The sequence below is a fragment of the Cryptotermes secundus genome, unplaced genomic scaffold (assembly GCF_002891405.2).
Source record: "Cryptotermes secundus unplaced genomic scaffold, Csec_1.0 scaffold250, whole genome shotgun sequence".
In the NCBI taxonomy this organism is placed as follows: domain Eukaryota; kingdom Metazoa; phylum Arthropoda; class Insecta; order Blattodea; family Kalotermitidae; genus Cryptotermes; species Cryptotermes secundus.
This window is the reverse complement of record NW_019738873.1, coordinates 2,130,005-2,153,410: the sequence shown is the minus strand read 5'-3', so window position 1 is coordinate 2,153,410 and position 23,406 is coordinate 2,130,005. Positions and strand designations below refer to the sequence as shown.

At 39.4% G+C, this 23,406-nt stretch overlaps 2 protein-coding genes across 5 annotated transcripts; one reads left to right on the top strand and one right to left on the bottom strand.

The window, feature by feature from the left end:
* Positions 1–1,084: 1,084 nt before the first annotated feature.
* On the bottom strand, positions 1,085–19,642 carry LOC111871110 (DNA fragmentation factor subunit beta). Of its 2 annotated transcripts, none has more exons than XM_023863939.2 (2): positions 19,444–19,642; positions 1,085–4,138 (listed from the first exon to the last, which is right to left on the bottom strand). In XM_023863939.2, the coding sequence occupies exon 2, from the start codon at positions 3,314–3,316 to the stop codon at positions 2,231–2,233; it is 1,086 nt and encodes a 361-aa protein (XP_023719707.1). In that variant the 5' UTR covers positions 3,317–4,138; positions 19,444–19,642; the 3' UTR covers positions 1,085–2,230. The 2 variants fall into 2 exon arrangements, with proteins under 2 accessions (XP_023719707.1, XP_023719706.1); XM_023863938.2 differs by lacking the exon at positions 19,444–19,642 and adding an exon at positions 4,716–4,804.
* On the top strand, positions 4,861–23,196 carry LOC111871109 (cysteine-rich with EGF-like domain protein 2). Of its 3 annotated transcripts, none has more exons than XM_023863936.2 (8): positions 4,861–4,927; positions 8,853–9,022; positions 11,037–11,183; positions 12,716–12,907; positions 16,985–17,159; positions 19,654–19,791; positions 22,669–22,764; positions 22,856–23,196. In XM_023863936.2, exons 2-8 carry the CDS (start codon positions 8,861–8,863, stop codon positions 23,083–23,085), a joined length of 1,140 nt encoding a protein of 379 aa, XP_023719704.1. In that variant the 5' UTR covers positions 4,861–4,927; positions 8,853–8,860; the 3' UTR covers positions 23,086–23,196. The 3 variants fall into 3 exon arrangements, with proteins under 3 accessions (XP_023719704.1, XP_023719702.1, XP_023719701.1); XM_023863934.2 differs by lacking the exon at positions 4,861–4,927 and adding an exon at positions 4,934–5,235; XM_023863933.2 differs by lacking the exon at positions 4,861–4,927 and adding an exon at positions 4,934–5,240.
* The last annotated feature ends 210 nt before the right edge of the window (positions 23,197–23,406 follow it).

Genomic DNA, 23,406 nt, shown 5'->3' with positions numbered 1-23,406 from the left:
TCCAGAGGAAACAATGAATTATAAAATTATTATAATATGAAAGTTATGGAATAAAATATGGTTAAAAACTCTTCATGTGATATTGCATATCATGAAGTCAGTTGCTGCAATCTTCTTATATTGCCGTGGACATAGCGGTATATTCAAGACTTATATACCTATAGTACACTGCTTGGAGGCATGTGGTATAGGTATAGTACAGTATTATTTGACAATAATGTGGAAATGTGACAATAATAGCTGTTAAATTTATTGTGATTAACTACGGACTTGGTATCGATAATATAGTTGTACTGTTTACTCTCTGTTTGGCTGGTGCCTCATTTTACAATGTAGTTTGTCCGCCCTGTTGGGAATACAGATTGCGACTGATTTGGTGAGGTATGTTATTTGTGAAGTCGGTGCAAGAGGGGGAAGGAGAGGTAGAGATAGGGTGTGTGAGGATGTGGTGGGAGGGGAAATATAAATGTTGTTTATGTTTGGTATGCACTGACTATTATATCATATATAGGGTTAAAAATTTCAGTAAAATTATCGCTCAGTTGTATAATTTGTTTGCTGACTTCATAAATATGAAATCTTTCCTAAGTATCCACTGTTCAGCCTTTCTTGCCAATATATAAAATTTCCAATGTTTTGTCCATCATGCTGTATTCGTGCGTGGTGTCCAATATTGATTGATTGATCAGTAACTGTCAGATGACAGGTCCACAGTCTCTTCCAAAACAGTTCCTCCACTTAATGTGATCTTCTGTTTTTGGAAAGAGACTATCCAGGAAAAGTGATAATGTGGTAGTTTTTCCATTTGCTTTCCACATCGCAGTACAACAGCCGTTCAAACCACTCTGGTCACGCCTGTTGCTATACGAACTTGAACCATCTCGAGCATCATTTGTTCTGTGCTTCAAGTCGCTGCTGATGACGCTGCTTCCGGCATCAGTTTTTGGTTTTTGGTGTCTCTCTTCGTCTGATGCCTACCCTTTGACCTGTCCAGCAAGGGAGGCCCTGCCAGTAGCTACGCTACCGCTGGTATAGCTCTCAGGGTCCTTGGCATACTCAAACCCCCTCACCACGATAAGGTGGAGACACCAACGAGGGGTTGAGCAAATATGGCTTTAAAAGCTGAAACATGTAGCTAAGGTAATGTTAACATTGACCATTATTTTGTTGTGTTACGACACACTCCAATAATGAATTGTACATAATAACATAACAGGATGCATGAAATGAAAATTATGGGATCACCTTGCTGTCTGGGTATCCCACCCCCCATCAACTTCTGAAGGCCTGAACCAATCTTTATGAAACTTGGTATGTATATCATGGTACCTGAGCACATCCAAAAGCATACTTCATAAAGCTCTCTTTACCAGTCTGTGTTTGTATCGCTGGTAGGAAACAGCTCAGCAGACATGTTCCCATGGCAATGAATATACACAACAATAGAACTGTTAGAGACGTCATTTTCCATATGGTCTGTGTTGTATCAGAAGTGTCTGTGGGGCTGTCTGTCTCACCCTATCATGGCTGGGCAGTGGCTTGGCAAGCAAGGCAACAAAGAAATGTTTGAGGCATCGTTTACTATTGTGTCATATAAACCCACTGCTAAGAGGTGACTCTGTTAACAAGTGTTTCCAGGAAATGGCTCGGAAAACATGTTCCCATGGCAATGAATATGCACGCAACAATAGTTACTGTTGGAAATGGGGTGTTTCTGCATAGTCTGTGCCGTGATGTTATAAGAACTTCTTGTTCTTTATTAAGTTTAAAGAAATGACCTGTTCCTTCAGTAGCTGACTGCCACAGTAAACCCATACATGCATTCTTGTACTTCATGGAATTATGCTGGAATCACAGAAATTAGGAACTCTGAAAATATGACATCTGCATAACATACTACCTACTACACTGTGACTACCAGTGAGACTAATAAAATCTGCAAATTTATTCATATATAATTTTTGTAGATCTATAATTATGAAGTAAATTCATTTTATATGTTACAAATACATGTAAATAATGATTTTTTTGCCATTAAATTCATCATATTTAAGAAACGAAGATAAATATGAAATGATCACCTTTGCCACACTGCAATAACATATGCAGAACATTTACTTTCCTTATTATATTCGGAACAGCCTGCAATGTTAAAGCTTTAGTCGAAAAAAATACTCTGCAAAACAGACAACAAGATCAAGGCACAGATGGCAAGAAAAAGCGTGCTTCTTTATAACATTACTGACACTTGGGGTTCCGTAAAACACTTGGGAATTTCTTCACCAGTCGAACAACTGTCAACTTTACGTGCAGTGAGAGTGAACTCACGAGAATTGCACTGTACACTGTGCGTACCTTTATCATGACAAATGATGTGTACCAACTTTAAGTTATCAGTTGTAAACAGAAGTCTATAAAAGTAAATGGCATTGATGGCACAGCTGTTATTTGAAGCCAGCTTTGCTGCTTCCAACAAAGCAGGCACAATGCTCCGTGACCTCTCCACTACATGATCAAAATTCCATGTTGAGAACACAATTCTGGCTTCTCTGCTTTCATATGGATTAATCATGTGCTGATTAGCCCCTTTATATTTACAATGAGGCAAATCCCAGCGGCCTCTGCACTGAAAACCACCCACATCATCACACAGTCTGTCTGACATGGCGCTGCGATCAAAATACCCATTAAAATATTTGTGAGCCTTCAGTTGGAGGTTCATTTTCTGAAAAGCCTCTGTCAGTTTCTTCTGACACATCTTATCATTCCTGTAGGTTTCAGACTTCTTAACATCATCTTGAGTTTTGTACATGTAACCTCGTATCCTTTCTTGTGAACGCCTAGCCATGAATTCTTCTTTGGTGGATGCTCTCGACTCTATGCCTTCAAACCAGGCTGGATCATCTAATTTCCTGCTCAGTGTCACATTTTGTATCTGAGAAGATCTGTTAACTAACTTTGCAAGGTTCTGAACCTTTTCTTTCACATTTTGAGTGAAGAATTTCTGAACTTCATTGCCAGCTCTGAGAAAGTCCAAGTTCACAGCCTGAAGTGCATTGTACAAAATATCAGCTCCAGTGTAAGCACTTTCACCAGGTTTAAGAAGAAGGAACACAGTCTGTGAGGGCAAAGTCTGAAAATAATCCTCATCATCTACATAAGTTCCATCCAGCATCTGTATTTGGACATTCTTTTCAATATTTAACTTGCAACTTCCCTTCACTCTTAGTTCATCCAAAGTCTGACAGGCAACACCTACTGTACGATTACGTTTTGCATCTGAAACCTTATAACCTTTCATGGTCACTTGTTTCATATGTTACAATACACAGAATGTACCATTAAAGTGTTGTACAGTCCTATATTCAACATGAAACCTCTTGACACATTATACCTAATGGTGTACATTCCATTCTAAATCAACTAGAATTATTCCAGTGGATAGACAAAGTTCCTCGTTCAGTTCACTTCATGCATGCTAACACTTAAAATGATTACTGATGTTAAAATTAAAATACAGCAAAACCAGCATTCAAGATTTCTTTAGGGAGCACTGGATTAGAACAGTGAACTGTGGAAAATGTTAAATGGGGGAAATTTAACACTAAAGATTACTGAATTAGGTTGTTTAAAACTGAACATTAAACTAACGAACACTAAATGGAGGTCATTCAAGAGTTTCATTCACTGTAACAAAATTTAGCAAAATCCATGAAATAAAATAATTTTTAATTCACTGATTTAATAACCATTCATACTGTTGCTTATACTGTGATCTAGCATTATTTTCTAAGTCCCATTAATGTAGATGCAAATAGTTCAAGATACTGTTGCACCTCTAAACACATGTAATCATTAAATGAAGAGTCAGATGAATAAAAAGACTATGAATTATTTTCAGACACAATTATCAACACTATAAGTGAACACCTTAATTTGGCAAATTGTTTATCTTGATATATGTTTATAGGTGCTATCGCATCAGATGGCCAAATTAATTTGTCATAAGACACAGAAATTCTACTTATAAATATGCATGTTACACAGCACTACAAGTTCAACTTAGCACAAATATCTTACTTCCAGTCTTGCTGCCATGTTATCTCATCTGCTGATAATTTCTCTCCCTCCATATTTTCTGAAAAGAAGTTAAGGCAGTGAGCTGTTTAATGAATCGATCAATTGGAAAATATATTTGGTGCAAAGAGATGGAGGAATGACTGTAAACAGTGAGCTAGGATAGGAACAGAAGCAGTCAGAGCATAAGACCCCATTTTGGCATTCCATGCTGGGAATGAAGGTACATTAAATGGTCCCTTGAAGATGAAAGCACTTACTCATTAAGAGTTCCTATTATTCAGTAGATTATTTTAATGAAGAATTCTTGATTATTGGCTACTGATAAGCAGATGCATAGACTATGTTATATTTATAACCATTAATGTATTTAGATAGTTGTATAACACATAGTGACATGACCTTCATCAATGTATTTGTTCTACTAGAAAATGACATAAGAACCACAAATCCAACAATACTGAAACAGACTGTACAGCATAAACCAACACCGAGACGTTAAAAACTATGGAATGAATATGCGAAATCGGAACAGGCATGATATTCGGGAGGTGTCCCAACAACTTGCCATTCACTTGAAACTGGTAAGGTTAGGAACCGTTTCAAGACTATTCCAAGATACCACCAGTGAAACATACCTTAGTTTTCGCTGCTCAGTTCCTCAAATGCATATGTCATTGAAATTACATAAAATTCAGTGTTACTATAAGCCCCATATTCTGAATGTTCTGAATACTGCACCATATCAACCATATCAACAGCATACTTTCCTGCCTTGATAACGCTGACGTGCCGCTGAATCGGGTTCGTTCGGGATTCGGGATTACGCATACGTGGGTTTGTATTTTAGGTAAATAAATTTGTTGGAAACTGCTTGTATCGATTTTTCGTAATGCTATGAAATATAATTATTTTCGAACGTATTTACGACCTGGGAAGCATAATTATTTGGCGATTAGCTGCAAAAGAATAACAAAATGTGGGAATGTTCAAGAGAAAGAATAAATTGAAAATTAAATGGAACGTGACACATAGACGCTGATAGACCTCATAGCCGCGTGGTGTGCCGGTGTTTATACCGAAGGCTGTGAAACTGCTCAAAATTCCTTTGTGGCGATTTCCTGTGTATATTAAAGGAAAGACTGAGTGTCAGTTGCTGTAAGGTAACATATTAATAATTAAAACACGCAGTTGCAGGTTGTAACCAAAGTAGAAATTTGTTGAATTTTGTTACCACATCACATAACCTCATTGTTAGTAACTTTCACAATGTATGTATGCGGTAAAGATAAAGTTGCCCCTGTGCTTAACTAATTAAGCACTACGCCATGAAGGCGTAAAGGGCAGTGGGTGTATAGATCCACAGTATTATATTGTAGCGTCCAGTGACACTTTTCACTTAGCGTCTATTATGCACAGTCTTATGTGCAACACCACGTCCAACAAAACTTGTTAACTTTAAAAGTTCACCACATGATCCAGCCAATATGGCCATCATCAAGTGTTAAAATCTTGATGAGGAAACTGCTGTCTTCTTTTATTAATATATATGCAGGCCCCTTCACACATGTTACAGACACAAGCACATCAAAGGGACCAGCATATTTAAAAACAGAAGATAGCAGTTTACTAATTAAAAAGATCTTAACACCTGATGATGACCATATTGGCCAAAACATGCCGTGAACTTTTAAAGTTAATAAGTTTTGTGGGACGTGGTGTTGCACATAAAACTGAATAATAGACGCTAAGTATACATCCACATTTTCTTGACATCGGCAGTAGCTGGTGGTGAGTGGTCAGCTTCATGCCTATGCTGCTCTAGCTCCAGTACACATTGGGTAGGAGGTTTGGTGGGCCCCAGAGCCAGTCTGAATGACGTGGAGAAGAGAAAATTCTTGACCCCTGCTAGGACTCGAACTTCAGCCCCTCAGTCATCCAGCCCATAGCTAGTCACTGTACTGACTGCACTGTCCCAGCTCCTAATGTATGTAATACAAGTCTAGTCTCTGCAGTAATGTGTTTAATGAGTCATCAAACTTGCTTGTTCATTGGAGAGCTGATGGCAATTGGATCTTGTCTTCGCCTATGATTTGTCGGTTAAATTCTAGCATACAGACCTGTGGACCCATTCAGAAGATACTGCCAGTGTGCAGCCTCTTTTGTAATGTTTGGATTTTCTTTTCTCTTAAATAATGCAAATTGGAGGTTAGATTTTGAGTTATGTTTTTAAACATGAACTCCTAAAATTTGCAGGTAAAGGGGGATAATTTGTGTTTCCAGTGTTTCTGAAAACTAGAATTTCACTGAAGAAAGCAGTCCTCTTGGATTTGGCACCGTGTATATGTGGTGTTAACCGACGTTTCGGAGGAACGTATCGCCTCCATCTTCAGGGTAGAAGAAAAAATATAAGAAATCTGCAAGCGAAGAGACCGTGAGAACTGGTACTCACGGTCTCTTCGCTTGCGGATTTCTTATATTTTTTCTTCTACCCTGAAGATGGAGGTGACACGTTCCTCTGAAACGTCGGTTAACACCACATATACACGGTGCCAAATCCCAGAAGACTGCTTTCTTCATAGTCACCGCCGTGAAAGCCTCAAATCTTACATAGAATTTCACTGTTTGTCAAATGTGAGCAGCATTTCAGCTGGTTGGTTTTAATGTGAGAGATATTTAACTACAAAATAATTCTTCCAGAAAGTAGATGATGTAAAAATAAGGTTCCACATACTCTGTAACCTTGGTATTATGTTGATTGTTGAAAAATTATCACTCTCTGTGTCTTTAAAATTAAATGCCAATATATTAAGCTCTAGAACAGTATTTCTGATGTTACATCAACAGTTTCAATTAAAAGCATTGTGGCAGGATAATCATCTTGCCTTCTGTAGGCACAGAAGGAAATCCTAAATCCAACATTTTTTATTGAAATATCTCTTTTGACTTTGATAGATAATTTTAGAACTGTGAATTGTATAATAGTGTAAATGATATGTTATTAGTGCATTGCTGTTAAATTCCACTGCTGATTTCAAGTGAACTCACAAATGAAGCTTACCACATTTAAATCTGTCACATAGTTGGAGCAAACTTAAAACTGTTGGAAAACGATGTTTGAAAAATGCTGCATCCCATATACACATATATGCAATTTTCATCACTGAAAGTGAATAATATTTTTTTAGATTGTTTCATAAAAGAAGACGAGAATGAAGGACAGAAGTCTGGCTATGCTGAGCTAGACTTTACGTAGTGATTTTTCAGGAAGAACAGCCCTGTGATTCCAAATCACAGTTTCTGGTTTATAAGCAGATTACTACTAAAGTTTCTGCAGCTTTAGGAATTGCAATGGGATGACAAGTCCTATAATGCCTAAAACTGGGTAATGTCTGACATGGTGGCCAGTTGCATCGGGGTCATTCTGTGTCAAGTAATGGAATGGATTGTGCATTTGTGTCTCTGATGTTAGTGGCATTTTGTACTGTAGTAATTGAGCATGTCATGAATCACCAACCCAGTCTCAACTCTACATGAATAGAGTATTTTTGGGAATAAAAGATTGTTGGTACTTGATATGTAAGGTACATGGAATATTTATATGTTAAAAATTTATGATAGAATTAAATAATATCTATTGACTTGAATGTTGTGCTGCTGCATCATGCTGCACGGCTCTTGTTTTCACTTCTTATTTTGCTGTCTCACATGAAACTTGTGTTAAATCTTAAAATTCACTTTGAATTTTAAATCACCGGTTTGCTACATATTTTGACCGGTATGAAACAAGGAAAATCACAGAACTTAAAAAAAATAGCTTTTAGTACTTGAAACACAGTGCAGAACGTAATGGAACCTCATTTACAAATAGGTATATACTGTCACATTTATATGTGTGACTATAGATGGGCTTGTGGGTTGGATATTGACCACTTACACACATGACTCAGAATTATTAGTAATTACAGCACCATCGCTTATCTCCACAATTTACAAATCATTACAGCACCTGATAAGTCTTTTCCAGCATTTTGTGTCTTCACTAGCAGTTCCCTGATAACAGTTTCTGAGAGTGGAGATTCTTCAGCTTCTACATGAAAGTTCTCTCTTCACAGCCTCCCTTACAGAACTGCCTTGGTGCCCCAGTTTTCTTCCATGTAACTCCTCAGCATGGCCTGTGCAGACAACACTCTTGCCCTGTTGCATGCATATTGCCATGGGAACATGTTTACTGAGATGTTCCCTAGGGATGGCCATCTGTCCTTGCTTATTAAGAATCTGCTGCCTAGCAATGGACGCCTTTCTGTTGTCTGTTTCTTGTCCATTGTCACCCCCCATCTTCAAGGTAAAGAGGAACATCAGGCTGTCTCCAGACTACTTGGCATTAAAACCCAGAATTGGAACGAAGTGATTTTGGTCTAATTAAAGTTCTCTCCTAACATCTGCCTGGAGGGAATTAATAAAACAAAAACTTCAGTCAGGATAGTTGGTGTCAAAGCCGAGGTTCTACCGAAGCAGCTCCTCAGTATGAATCCAGAGTTCTACTACCATGCCAACTCACTTGGCAGTAATGCGTGGTTGCTTGTAAATAATTATTTATTGAATGTTTCATATTCATGATAATTCTGTTGGTTCCACATCTCCACAATATGAAGTTACTGTTTTCATTGATATCAGGAGCATGTCCTGGAAGCTGATTTTGCCCTAATTCTGTACAGGGCTATTACTTCCATAGTGCACTGTTGTACAAAACTTAGAGTGAGTGTGTTTTACAGGTGGTACAATGGTGACCCGTCTTACATTTCTTCTGTTATTAACCGAAACTGCAATCATTGGATATGGACAGGACACAAATCCAGAGAAAAGAGAACCGAAAGATGCAGTTCATGCGGCCAAACTTCCTCCATGCCAAGCCTGTAAAGTCTTTGTGGATTCCTTCAAGAAGGTAAGATTAATTTTTTACATTATTCTAGTTCTTTGGGTTTTGCAGCTGAAGGTCTGATGTGAAATTTTGGCTTTAAGGGTTTAGCCACATTGTCCATTGAAGGTCTTTCAATGTTGCAGCTTCTGCTGCAGCCACCATCTTCAGAGTGAGTGTGAGTGTGTCACTCAGCCTGAAGATGGCAACTGCAATGTACACTGAATTGTTAGAACATCTTAACCCTTCAACATGGAATGCTGAGCACTGTTCATCAAGATGTAATCATCATGTGTCTTGGAGTGCTGAGTGGTACTTGCATAATGCACTCGCTGACTTCTCTTTGTATCTAGGAAATATACGTGAAGCTATTACAGTTTGCTTTCAGCAACCTTGTAGACAAAGCTGCAAGTTTGAGAGCAGTATGTATTATTGACTTCTTAGATTGTTTTCTACCGTTTTATCCATGTTAATAGGAGGTGATATATCAGTCTTGGCTCCATTCATACTGTTTAGTGGCTCTCTGGGTGCAATATGCACAAAGTATTGCAGTTTTGACCTCAGCAATGTAGATGACATTGTGGGCTTCCATAAGATACATGTCATTAACCCATGTGATGGATTTTTACTGTTGTCTTTTCTCCATATTTATGAGGTGACTTAGCGATCTTCTGTTCATGCACACTGTTTCCCATGGCACCATCTGTTGATTGTGCAGGAAGTATTAATGTTTTGACTTTGATAGTTCTGTAGCAGATAGTCCAGTCTTTGAAATGACATAAACAGGATGGATGTATGTTTTCTTTGTGTTTCCCTAGCATAGGAGTAAAGAGATTTGTATTACTCAACATTCTGCTGTGATCATGGTGTCGGCAAGAAGAGTGCGTTTGCCAGGTGATGAGGCTGAGAAAATTCTGGATGAAAAATCGTCTGATAGTGAAAATAGTTTAATTCTGATGACGAGTTTAGTGCAATTGAAGATTACCTATTCAGCAGGGAGCACGCGGTAGTGTAGTTGGTTGAGGCACTATGCTACAAGCTGGCAGGTCATGGGTTCAATTCCCAGTGAGGTTACTGAATTTTTCAATTGACCTAATCCTTCCAGCTGCACTATGGCCTTGGGGTCAACGTAGCCTCTAACAGAAATGAGTACCAGGAATCTTTCTGGGGGTAAAGGGTTTCCTGCGTGTAAGGCTGACGACCTTGTTCCATCTATGAGCTGACTGTCAAGAGAAAATGTGGGATCCTTGATGCCTCACAACCCTATGGGCCTCCACAGCCTGTTATGGGGATAGCTTTACCTTTTACCTTACCAATTCAGGAAGCAATTAAAATATAAATGAGAATGGTATATAAAAATATTCAGAAGATTACTCAGTACTACAGTTCTCAACTGCATGATTATCTGCAGAGCAAATTCACAAGGGAAACAACTGGCCACTTGAAGTTCAGAACTCATGTGGTTCAGGCTCTACTTGTACAACATGGAGGTGGTGTTGAAAGAAAAGTGCCAGGGTGACATTCCATGGACAATACGTTGCCTGGACTTGTTGAAAGACATTTTCCAGAGAGGATTCCTCCAATTGAAAGGAAGCCAAGGCCATTAGAGGGGTGCATGATGTGTTATAAGAAAAATGAGAGGAAGGATGCAGTGTTTCGGTGCCCTGATTGTGAGGCTGGTCTTGTGTGTTCAAGTCTACTTCACGCTCGGCTTGTGAGGTAAAATGTATTGAAACTCTCACAACTTAAGTATGTAATGAATATTCTGTGAAAGTGTTATTAAAAATCCTCCAATTACTGGGGAAGTAATGCTGCTTTGAGAAAGAATTAGCGCCATAGAGCAGAAATTAAAATCTTCAGGCTGGAAATCCTCCAACAGCACAGCAGTAACTTGGTATGTAAATGCCACCACAATGAAGGGAACATACAATATGGCTGAACCCTGTAATCAGTTTTTTTATAGTGGTTGAATTTGGCATTCCAAGTCATTGGAAATGGTTTTTGTAATTGATTAGATATGTGTGTGTGTGTGTGTTTATAGGGGATGGAGAGAACAGCACGTGGGAAATTTGAAGGTGGTGATGCAGCATGGGAGGAAGAACGTCTTGGTAGCTACTCTCGCAGTGAAGTTCGTCTTGTAGAGATTCAAGAGAAGCTGTGTACCGATGTGGAAAGGGGAAAGGATCAAGTGAGTATGATAACAGATGTTTTGCCAAAATATATGATACTTCGAGGTCTGGCGATACAGTTCCTGGACAGGCATGAAAAAATAAATAAAAATACAAGTAAATCAACATTTGTTTTGAAGAAAGCAGTCTTCTGGGATGTGGCACTGTGTAGATGTGGTGTTAACTGATATTTCGGAGGAACGTATCGCCTCCACCTTCAGGGTAGAAGGAAAAATAAGAAATCTGCAAGCAAAGAGACCGTGAGAACCGGTGCAAGCAGACTGGTCTGCTTACAACATTTGATTTATTTACATTCAAAGAAACCACCACCTCAAGGAACAGCATTCAGTTTGGCCAGCACATTTTTCTTAATGTTTTAAGCATCCTGAAACCATTTTCCTGTGTGACAGTTTTCACCTTAGAAAGGAGAAAAATGTAATCAAGAGAATTGGGATTGTCCTGACAAGTCTGGGTGAAGTCTTGTCATGATCTGCGAGTCTGTGTGGGATGAACTTTGTGCAGATCTCCCTCTTCTGTAAATCTTCATGGAGGTCTTGACATATGTTCTCCTCATTGATGTTTAATTGATCTGCCATCATTCTGAGACCCAATCAATGATCTTGTGTCACCATATCACGGACATTTTTGATCGTGTCTGCATTTCAAGAGGTTGAAGGACGTCCACTTCTTGGATTATCCTGAAGATCCTTACACCCACCTTTAAATTGTTTAAACCACTCAGATACACACCTATGTATGACTTAAGGCTCCATCACCATAGACATTTCTCAACATTTCCTAAGTTTCTGTTAGCGTTTTACGCAGTTTAAAACGAAATTTGATATTTGCTTGTTGCTTCATGGCTAAAAAAGTGACAGCAGTTAAAAACACAATTGAGTGAACTGCTACTCATGAACTGTCAGTGATTGATGTTTCTGACCTCTGCCAATTCTTGCAAGAAGCAGAACTACACTTAGTTTGCAGTAGTTTGTTTCATTAACACATAATATGAATGCTTTGACACCAGTCCAGGAACTTTGTGTCTTGGAAAATATGAAAGGAAATATTTTAAGTACAGTATAATCTATTACTGGTAATTCTTTTAAGGTGCCAGTTCATAGATTGATGATGATTAAATATGTTTTTATTTATTATGATAACATTATTTCTTCTGGAGCGTAGCGTATGAAATAAATTACACTTCATATTAGAGTTCTCAGTGCATATTTTTAGAGTTGGAGTAGTCTAACTGCTGACACTGTCAGTTCATGTGATTTTAGACATAACTGTCTTATATTCCAAGGTGGCAGTTATGGACCACTTCCTACCTCTGCTCCATGTAAGAAAAGAAATTTTGTTCAGTGTTGTGAATTGACTGGAATATGTAATGTATATAAAGCACTTCTTTTAGTTTGTTGCAGAGGGACGCGACACTTAGTGGTGGTAAGGAAATGTGTAAAGATGCATGAAAGGAAGCAGATAATATTGTGACGGTAAGCACACACCTCAGTAGTGAACTGCACTGTGAGATATGCAGTATATACTGTTTCAGTGCCATGCATTGTCTGAACAGCTGGAGCAACATATTGATGAGTGGTGGTTTCAGAAACAAGATGAAGATCTCTTCAAGTATCTGTGCATTGACACATTGAAGCGATGTTGCCCGGACAATCACTATGGTGCCAACTGCAACCCTTGTCCTGGTTTCCCAAACAATGTGTGCAACAAAAGTGGCAAATGTAAGGTAGGCTGTTGCCCATGAAAACTATGTATTGCATGGCATGTACTAATGTCACATGCACAAAACTTCAATCAATTTAAATGCGAACTATTTGTGAGGACAGCCTCGACTTATCTTACTAATTTTTATAAAACTGAAACTATCCCAGTACATGTACAATTACCACCAAGTCTTATCTTTGTTTTGCTTCCCTTCCATAGTACTGAAGGCTTGAAGTTTTGACATAACAGCAACAGTGGAGTAGATCACAGTGACACAAGTTTTTTCCTATCCCATTTTCTGTGATCAGCATAATTATCTCATCCATGGCATTTATGACAGAGTTTCCTTGCATGTCCAGTTCATTTTATTATTCATAATCATTTGTGCCTGTATTTTTTTATTGCTAGTGGGGTGGGACTAAGTCCCTTGTACTGCGGCCACTTCTGGCCTATTGTACCAGCCCCAGATGATAGGTGAGGGTGATTGTGGAGCAATTGGTGGAATGAAGATTGGCACGGGAAACTGAAGTACTCGGAGAAAACCCACCCCAGCGCCACTCTGTCCACCACAAATCCCACTTGACCAGATCCAGGATCGAACCTGGGCCACCACGGTGGGAAGCCAGCGACTAACCGCTTGAGCTATGGCACCACATTTGTGTGTGTAAAATTCAATGTAATTCAGAAAACATTTTTAAGTACTGCAAGAATTAGCAAGAGTGGGAAGGCATCCATACCATCCCATCTTGTCTCTCTAAGATCCATTTTAATATTGTCCACCCACCTATGTATTGGTCTTCCTAGTGGTCTCTTTGTTTCTCCCTTTCCTACCAATATCCTGTATGCATTCCTCTTCAACCCCCATTCGTGCTACATGCCCTGCCCAGCTCATCCTCCTTGACTCTAGCATTCTAATTATACTTAGAGGAGAGTACAAGTTATGAAGCTTGAGTTTTCACCTAGTACAGATTATTTACCTCTGATTCTGACAGTTGCGTTCTTCCCATTCAGTCAAATTTACATAAGGGTGGATCTGTGCAAACAAAGGAACGCAAGAAGATATCTGGTGTAAAACAAGATGTGATTACCTAATTGAAGCCAAATGGTTAAATACATTTTGAACCTCAGCCATGTTTGTCCATGTCTGGTAACTCCTTTTTGATCTTGAGTCTCCTGTTGTCTGTTTCCTATATAATTTTTAGCTTACTTACCTTATTTCAAAAAAATAAAAGTAGGCTTATGAGATTACCTTGCTGTCTGTGTGTGTATTCCTCCCCTGTTAACTTTTGAATGGCCGAACTACTCTTTATAAAACTTGGTATGTATACCATGGCACCCATCTCAGTGGTGTAATTCATAAATCACTCATCAGTAATACCAACATAACAGCTTCTCAAATTTCTGAGGCAGAACCTTAATATTTCTTGACTGCCTGTACCGTTCTTCATGGAACTTGGTGTATCATGCCACATGAAGCCATCTCAGTCTCATACTTCATGAATGCATTTGCTCAGTAATACCAGCATTACAGCCTCCAAAATTGTTGCAGTAATAACTGTTATGTTACTTAAATATCTGAACCCAATGTCTTGGAACTTGGTACATATATCATGCCACCTGAGCCCATTTCAACGGGCATAAATCATCAGTCCTTTCCATCAGTAATACCAACTTCACAGAATTTCATATTGCTGAGGCAAAACCTTAATATTGCCTGAACACATACCAATAATCTATATGAAACTTTGTATGTATACCATGCCACATGAAGTCATTTCAGTGGCATACTTTGTAAATCTCCTCTCATTTTGTTGTGGTAAAACTGTATTGTTAATTAAATGACTGAACCAGTCATCAGGGAACACGGTACATATATCATAACGCTTGAGCCTATTTCAGTGGCCTGTATCATAAATCTCTCTCGTCAGTAATACCAACACTATAGTAGTTAAGGTAATACCCTTAATACTACTTGAATGCCTGAACTGATCGTCATGAGACTTGGTATGTATGTCATGCAGTCTCAGTGGCATACTTGAGAAATCCCTCTCATCAGTAGTACCAACACTGCAGCCTCTCAAGCTATTCAGGTAATACCCTTATTATTACTTGAATTCCCAAACCAGTCACCATGAAACTTGGTATGTATGTGTCATGCCATCTGAGGTCATCTCAGCTTGGAACACATAATATCCTTTCTGTTAGTAATACAAACACCGCAGCCTCTCAGATTACCGAGGTAATAGCCTTAATATTGCATGAATGGCCAAACCAGTCCTCATGATACTTTGTACACATATCATACCATCCAAGGACATCTCAATAGTGTGCTTCATAAATCATTCCCATCACTGATACCAACATTGCAGCCTTCCAAATTGTATTCTTTTATTGACTTCATTATGCATACATACTGAAGTTTTCTTTCCATATGCCGTATCAGATACTAAAATTACAGAGAAAGGTAAGTAGATGATTAGTTCTCTCCAGCGCTTCTCATTAATCTCTAGATGCAAAGTACTTGCTAACACTGAATATTACTGGAGTATTCTTCATTTAAAGAATACACTCAGTGCTTTCAAAGCTGGCAGAGAAATAATGTTGTTGTTCAGTAATCCAGCTGTCAGGTATTCTGATATAAGTATATCCTGTTCTGCCCTCTGCCTGATCTGTACTTATTGTGCAAGAGCTAAGTCTTGTGAGATCAGTATCTAGGATGGCCATGAGCATGGACAGTTATTCGATATGTTCTAAAGAAGTTTATGGGAAACAGAAATTTGTCATGTATTCAGTGTTTGCATAACTTACAAAATGGGTTTTGCATTCGATGATCAAATTTATTGGACCTTTATTCTAGTCCCGATGAGGTGGATTTTCTCAGTTGACCTAATCCTTCCAGCTGCATTATGGCCCTGGGGTAGACTGGGCCTCTAACAGAAATGAATACCAGAATGTTCCTGAGAGGTTAATGGCGGCCGGTGCATAAGGCTGACAACCTTACCATCATCCGTGAGCCAATTATATAAAGAAAATGTGGCAGTCTCCAAGTCTCACAACCCTATGGGCCTCCATAGCTTGTTACAGGGATAAATTTAGCTTTTTTTTTTTTTTTTTTGTAACATTTTGACTGAACGCACTTGACTTCTGACCACACTACAGCAATCCACTCTTCCACTGCTCCTGGAGCCAGAGTCACTGTTATATAACCTTGGGGCGAATTCCACAGATAACATGTCCATTGCCTAGCAGTGGACGTGTACAGTTGATGCTTATTGTTGTAGGCACAGCCTAGCAGTGGGTCTACACATCACATTATGTTGTGGGCCTCGTGCCCCCCTTTTTCATTTGAATTGTCTTCAAAGTAGTGAGGTAGAATATGCATATACAGGGATGTAGTGGTCTCCATGTATGAACGTGTTGCTTGTGTGAAGGCATTACACACCAAAATGATGCTGTATTTTGCTTTGGTCAGATCTAAGCTTTGTTCTTCTGTTGCATAGAACTCTGTCACAATGACTCCAATAAACATGTGTGTGTGTATGAAGAAAATCTGCAGCACTTTAGTACAATAGTTTTTCAGAGTATTCAAAATCACTATGACACCTTATTGTAAAAATTAAATTTCAGACATTATATTTCAGGCTTCATCACTCAGGTACTTTTTCTTTAATGAATGTTTACTGTGGCACAAAATGTTGCCTGTCAGTTCTAGAAACATTCAGTATTCTTGTTCCTGCTCAGAGCATACATGTGACCTCTCCATGTTCACGTGCTCCTGTAGCCACTGGCTTTCAGCTAGATATGACTGGGCTTTTAATGTAGTTTGTAAATCAATAAACATTTTTAGAAATTTGTGTTTAAACTTAGGTAATTGATTTGGCCCTTGTGGTATTTGTTTGTTTGTTTTGTCCTTGTAGTTTTTGGCCCTTGTGCTATTTGTTTGTTTGTTTTGTCCTTGTAGTTTTTGCTGTTGTAGTTGTTTTGTATTTGGTATGTCTCTGTAATAACCNAGTCTGTTGAGTTCAGCTTGTAAATAAATAAACAAAGAGTGAATCATTGGTATCATCACCACCATTTGTTTGCTTGTTTGTTTGTGAAGGGAGCAGGTACAAGAAAGGGAAATGGTAAATGCAGTTGCGACCCAGGATATGAAGGAGATTTCTGCAATTCTTGTGCTGCCACCTACTATGAATCATATCGAGATGAGGAGAAACTGCTCTGCTCTCCTTGTCATACATCTTGCCAAGGACCCTGCACTCAGCCTGGCCCCAAAGGTTTGTTCGTTCAAAGTTCTGTGATTTTGAAAATAGAAAGAAGACTCAACTGTAGCCCTTTCGACGCGCGTGCAGTAAGTCTTATAGAAGCGAGTCCATGTCAGTTTAAGCTAATTATCTACTCTCTGCTTTAGAATAGCCATCCTATTTGTACTCCTCCCCTTGTATTAACTGTGAAATATACCCTAAACAAGTCACTGAATGCGAAACACTAGTTTACTCATTAATCTTTGGCTGATTACAAGAACATGTTCATCATTAACACAGTGAAAATAACTTCTTTACACTTTTCATACCATTCTTCAATTTGTGTGAAAGCAATTCAAGTAGTAGAATAAGAATTGTCTCTCCTTTTATGAAGGTTTTTGAAATGTGACACTTGATAGCTTTGTTTAGCAGTAACATTACAGAGGAATTATCCTGTACCTTTGTGGCATAACAGTGCCCAGTTCAAAGGTAACATTGTGCAGTATATCTCACTGAAAACAGTCAAAAGGGATAGCAATTGCATCATTGTTAGTTAGAGTAACAGTATTATGTAAGCGGCCTCCGTAGTCTAGACGTAACATTCTCACCTCATGACTCGTGGTACGCGGGTTCAAATACCCGGTGGAGGTCGTCGAATTTTTAAGGGCAGAAAAATTCAGGGAACAAGTCCTCCGGGAGGAACTTTAAGCTGTGTGTCCCGTGTCGTAACTTTACGGCACGTAAAAGAACCTCATATCCCCAAAGGGGATCACTGAGCCAAATTCCAGGATGTTTCCCGCCCAACAATAGCCTCTAAGGCCTCATAGATTGGGGAAGCATTATAGACACCGCTAAGCAAGTGGCCGAACTCGCTTGCTCGGCAGGACTGATGGTATGCACCATTTATCGGTAGGGTAAAGAGACTGGTAGAATATCATAGAGGGAAGCACAATAGATCAAACTGGTCGCGGTGCATGGGGAAACCCACCCTCTCTAAATAACTAACTAACTAACAGCATTATGTATACTGCCTCACAGTCTGAAATGATTTTGTCCATAAATCCCTGAGAAACTTAAGTGTGTAACAATCACTGCTGTTGTGTACTTGTGAGGTCTGTGGCTCTGTCTGTTTTCATTTACTTGTTCCAGATCAGTGTACCATAACAACTGTATTCTTAATCTGTAACATTTCAAAGTCCTTCATTCTGCTCACATTGCCCCTGTTTGCAGAAGCCTTGCAACAACAATTTGGGCCATTAAAGTAAGCTATTTAATTTCTGATTAACCCCCATCACCTGAAAGGGAAATCTGCTTCCTTTGATATATACTTTTGTCAGCCAAACAGGAATTGAAAGTCCTGTTACATGATAATTTTTAAATCCTTTTAACTTGTAAGAACAGAGTTCTTTATCTCGATGTATATCTAAAATGCTCTCTGGGCATCAAAGAATGTCAGAGATGTATTAGGATCATATTAATGTTTCTCTTTCACAGTTTTCTTACATTTCCACTTCCATTGCTGGTGTCACCCAACTTCCTTAACCACACACGTGGAAAATACAGAAAGGAAAAAGGCCAAACTTTGCAAGATGTTGCTGGTAAAACAGCGATGTGTAGACTGAGGTAGGCTGTTACATAACACGTGTGGGTTAGAGGCTGAGACACTGTGTGAAGCTTGTGAGGATGCAGCTTTGGAAGATTTTTGGAGAAAACTGCGACAGTATGTTACTGGGAAACCAGTTGTATGGGAAACTGCAAATAGAAAATTCACAGATATGGAAGTACTTTTTTTTTATTGCTAGTGGGGTGGGACTAAGTCCCTTGTACTGCATCCACTTCTGGCCTATTGTACCAGCCCCAGATGATAGGTGAGGGTGATTGTGGAGCAATTGGTGGAATGAAGATTGGCAGGGGAAGCCGAAGTACTCAGAGAAAACCTACCCAGCACCGCTTTGTCCACCACAAACCCCACTTGACCAGACCCGGGGTCGAACCCGGGCCACCATGGTGGGAAGCCAGCGACTAACCGCTTGAGCTATGGTGTGGCCTGTGGAGGGACTTACACACTAGCACAGATGGGTTTTGATACGTGAAGTACTGGACTGTGAGTGACTGAAGAGGGACAGGATGGGCTACAAACATTGTCAGAACACAGTGAACGATCAGCTTTGTCACTACATTACATCTGAGTGGAATGCCCCCATAATTCACTGAATAGGATGTTGGGTTGGTCCAGAAATTTTGTGGGTCTGACATTTCCGTAAAGCATCAGAACATCTGTACTGAAGTGAAAGAGTCTTAGCTAAGAAATCCATACCTGTGAGATCTGAGGCTTTCATAGCAGAACCTGTGAAGATGGTTGTCTTCTTACCAATATTTTGGAAAAGTGTTCTGCCACCATCTTCAGGGTATGAAGATGAGGCAGAATGTTCTGCCAAAACATCACTGATGGTCTGCAAGACTCCACAGTGTCACATTCCAGAAAATAATAACCTTGAGAGTGACAGCCGTCTGCTTTCTGTTGCAGGTTGTGCAGCGTGCAGTCCTGGCTGGTTCATGGATACAGAGAAGGGATGTCTAGATGTAAACGAGTGCTTGCTAAATCCAAGCCCCTGCAAGAGAAATGAATTCTGTGTCAACAATGATGGTTCCTACACTTGTTTAGGTAAAGTTTGTTCTGCTCTTCAGTACTCACATGCATAATATTTAAAAGTTGTACAGATTTCAGACACTCTGGGGTGCCATAGGTGTAAGAGTTCCATACATGTAGAACGCAGTGTACATTATTAGACTGACTGTAACCTTTGGAGCCAGGTCAGTTAAACTTATCTCCTGTTAATTAATGGAGTAGCGTAATCTGATGACGGTTCAGTTGTCTAGTTCTGTTGCCTCAACACACAAGAAGCTTTTGTGGAGGGTACAGTTATCCTTCTGGTGTCGGGGTAGCATTGTCGGTATAGTGCCTGGCTACTGGCTGGATGCCTGAGTGGTCAGAGTTTGAGTCCCGGTAGGGTCAAGAATTTTGTCTTCTCCAAATCGTCCAGACCGGCTCTGGGGTTCACCCAACCTCCTATCCAATTGGTACCAGGGTGGCTCTTTCCCCGGGGGTAAAATGGCAGGGGCATGAAGCTGACCACTCACCTCCGCCCAGTGCAGAGGTCAAGAAAATGGGGATCTATAAATCCACTCCCCTATACGCTTTCATGGCATAGTGCTTAATTCATCGAGCACAGGGACTTTACCTTTTACCTCACAGTTATCCTTCTGAGAGCCAGATACATTATAACTTCTGTGGCCGACGTGTCACGTTTCTCAGTAAGTTGTAGTGCTTTTTTGGAACATGCTAACCTGGTCAGTGAAGAAAAGTAAACACAGCTGAAAACATGGATTTTCGAACAGTTCCTTGAAGAGAACAGGACACTTTTCTTGTGAATGAAAATCGGAGCATAACCCATTGAAAATGTCTAGTATACTCTTTCATATAAGTCCCAGTGATAAAACGCACAGTGCCTACATATAATAATTCAGCATATTCAAGACCAGCAGATGCATAGATTCTTTGGTCCTTGTGGTGAAGAGTATAAATGGAAAACCACTTACACATCTCAATGGCAGAGCTTCCTGCGTTGAAAGGAAGGCAGTCCAGAGCTGACTGCAGGCAGCTGTATATAATATGCACACCACAGCCAGCACTTAGCATTTCTTTATGTAGCTCAGGCTGCAGCCCTGCAAACCCAACCAGAGTTTGTGTTTGTATTACCTGCACAGAGACCAGGAGTCTGAACATGTTCTCCGGCAGAGTTCAAATGTTTCATCTGGCAGTATTGATTTTTGTGTAGGGTAGAAAATGGCAAACTAAGATGGGGAAGAGTTCTGCAGTATTCTTATTCAGAGAATGCATTGCGTGACAGGAGAAGGGACCACTGACATACTGGCCTGGGAATGCATTGTTTCATTGTCATCAAACTTATGGAACCACTGTTGAGGGCAGAACACTCTACCATGGCAATTGGTGCAGTTTGTCAAACTATATTTGGAATTCTAGAGATGAAAGACAAGTGCTTGTGGAAACCATGAAAACCATGTAGGCCATGCAGAGGTTATCAGTGATTGGAGAATAGAACATGCATATTTTATTAAAATAGAGAATTACTGATAAAATCAAATCATAACAAGTTAGACATACCTTAACAAACAAGAATAATTCCTTATCTGACAGAAATGTATGTATTAAACAAATTACATCAAGACTGCCAGATTGTATACACATAGCAGATGAAAATGATGCAAAAGTGGCACCAAAATGAAGCATATGTATTTCCTGTACTTCTGCCTTCCACTTGAATCCTTTTAAAGAAATTATGTATCACCATCAGACGTCTCCAGTTAAAGACCACGACGTTTCAGAGACAGATCCAGTCTCCGAAACGTCGTGGTCTTTTGTCTTTTACATACCAGATGATGGATGAAGTCCAAAATAAACCAGAAGAAGTACAGTATACACCATCGTCAGAATCCTTTCAAGTCTAACTTACAGTGATGTCAAGTTATTTTGAAGGTTCTTGTATTGCACATGTAATGAATTCAGCACATTTCATACACATACAAGGCACTAAGCACAGTGCATTCCCAACAGCTGATCTCGTTCTGAGTGGTAAAAGGTGAAGTTTTTCCTCTGTTTAATTAGCACTTTGCATGCACTGTAACGGCCACACTGGCCTAGAGTACCAGCATTAAAACCACAACATCTGAAGATACCAGCTTCTATTAATCAGTTAATATAGGATTTATATCAGCAGGTGGCATCAAATATGATATACTGATTTGTAGAGGAAGGGCTGGCCTTTCACTTGAGAACAGTTTTATGGACTTGTTTGTGCAATTGCACTTACAACCATCAGTGTTCACATGTTTACCAAGTAGTTCTGTGGCAGAGCTTGGCAGTCAGGACATTACATTGCACACCATAGAGACGTATGGGGGAGTGGAAGCTTGGCTCTACACATTCTTAACCTTGGTATTAGATAGATTAATGCCCTGGTCACTTTATCTCCAGGGAAAGAGCCCCCAGTACCCATTGGATAGGAGGCTGGCTGGGCCCTCGTCAGTCTGGACACTATGCAGAAAAGAAAAGTCCCTTCTCCATGCCAGGAATTGAACCCCGAGTCTTCATTCGGTCATCCAGTAGCCTGTCCTTTGGAAATTGTTATTTTTTTTTTATTTAAATTGCAGAATGAAAATGGATGAACTGTCATAAACAAGTAAATAAAATTTGGTATGGTAAGATGTTGTAGAAACATTATAGAATTTGTGTATAAAGCTTTCATTGACTGTTGTTGGGACAGACTTCACAGATTAAGTCTCTTAAAGAAACAGATAACCAATATTCGCAAAATTGGGTCTTGCATAATGTACCTGTATAGAATTAGACGCAGACAAAAATATTTTATTTGACATCTGGTTACACACTAGACAAGTTGTATCATACATACTGGACATATCATAGCCATCGGGAATCTAAAAGGAGTGTGCCTCATTGCAGTGTGTGACAGGGCCTGTGAGAGCTGTCAGAGTGATGGTCCAGACATGTGCGACAAATGTGCTGAGGGTTATACACTAAAGGATAACGTGTGTGTGGGTACGTACACATATTGTACTGTCTGTCATGCCACATACTTACTGTACATGATATTGAACTGCTCATTAATATGATAATGTTCATGTTTCAGATGTGCATGAACATGGTCGCAAGTCCCACGTGAACATGACACGTTATCTCACATATGCAGGCTTATGCATTGCCACCTGCATAATTTTGCAGAAAAATACTTTAGCAGCAAGCCTTGTAGGTTTGTCTGTAGCCCTGTACATTTCATTATCTGAATATTTTCTTAGCTCTTCAGAAAATAATTCTGACTTACAATCTGCATTTGATATAGGCAAACTGCTTAGTACATAATAGAGATATATAGGTGATAATTTATAAAACAAAAATTTTACTTTTTAATGTATTTCTGTGTATATAAAGTATAAGTTATGTCTGAGCAAATGAAGCTATTTTTAAATTTCATGCCATAGATTTTTCTCAGTTTGTAATTTAGCAATGATTGTCCAGGAAGAGGGGATATTAAATCTTCTGGTTGTCATATTTTAATACAGGTGTAATGATGAGGGCATTGAACGAATGCGAGTGACAGTCAGCTCGTCTCTGCATCTGGACTAGTGCACAGTAATAATGGCTGTTAATGGAGGATTTAACTTATTGATAATTCACCTCTTC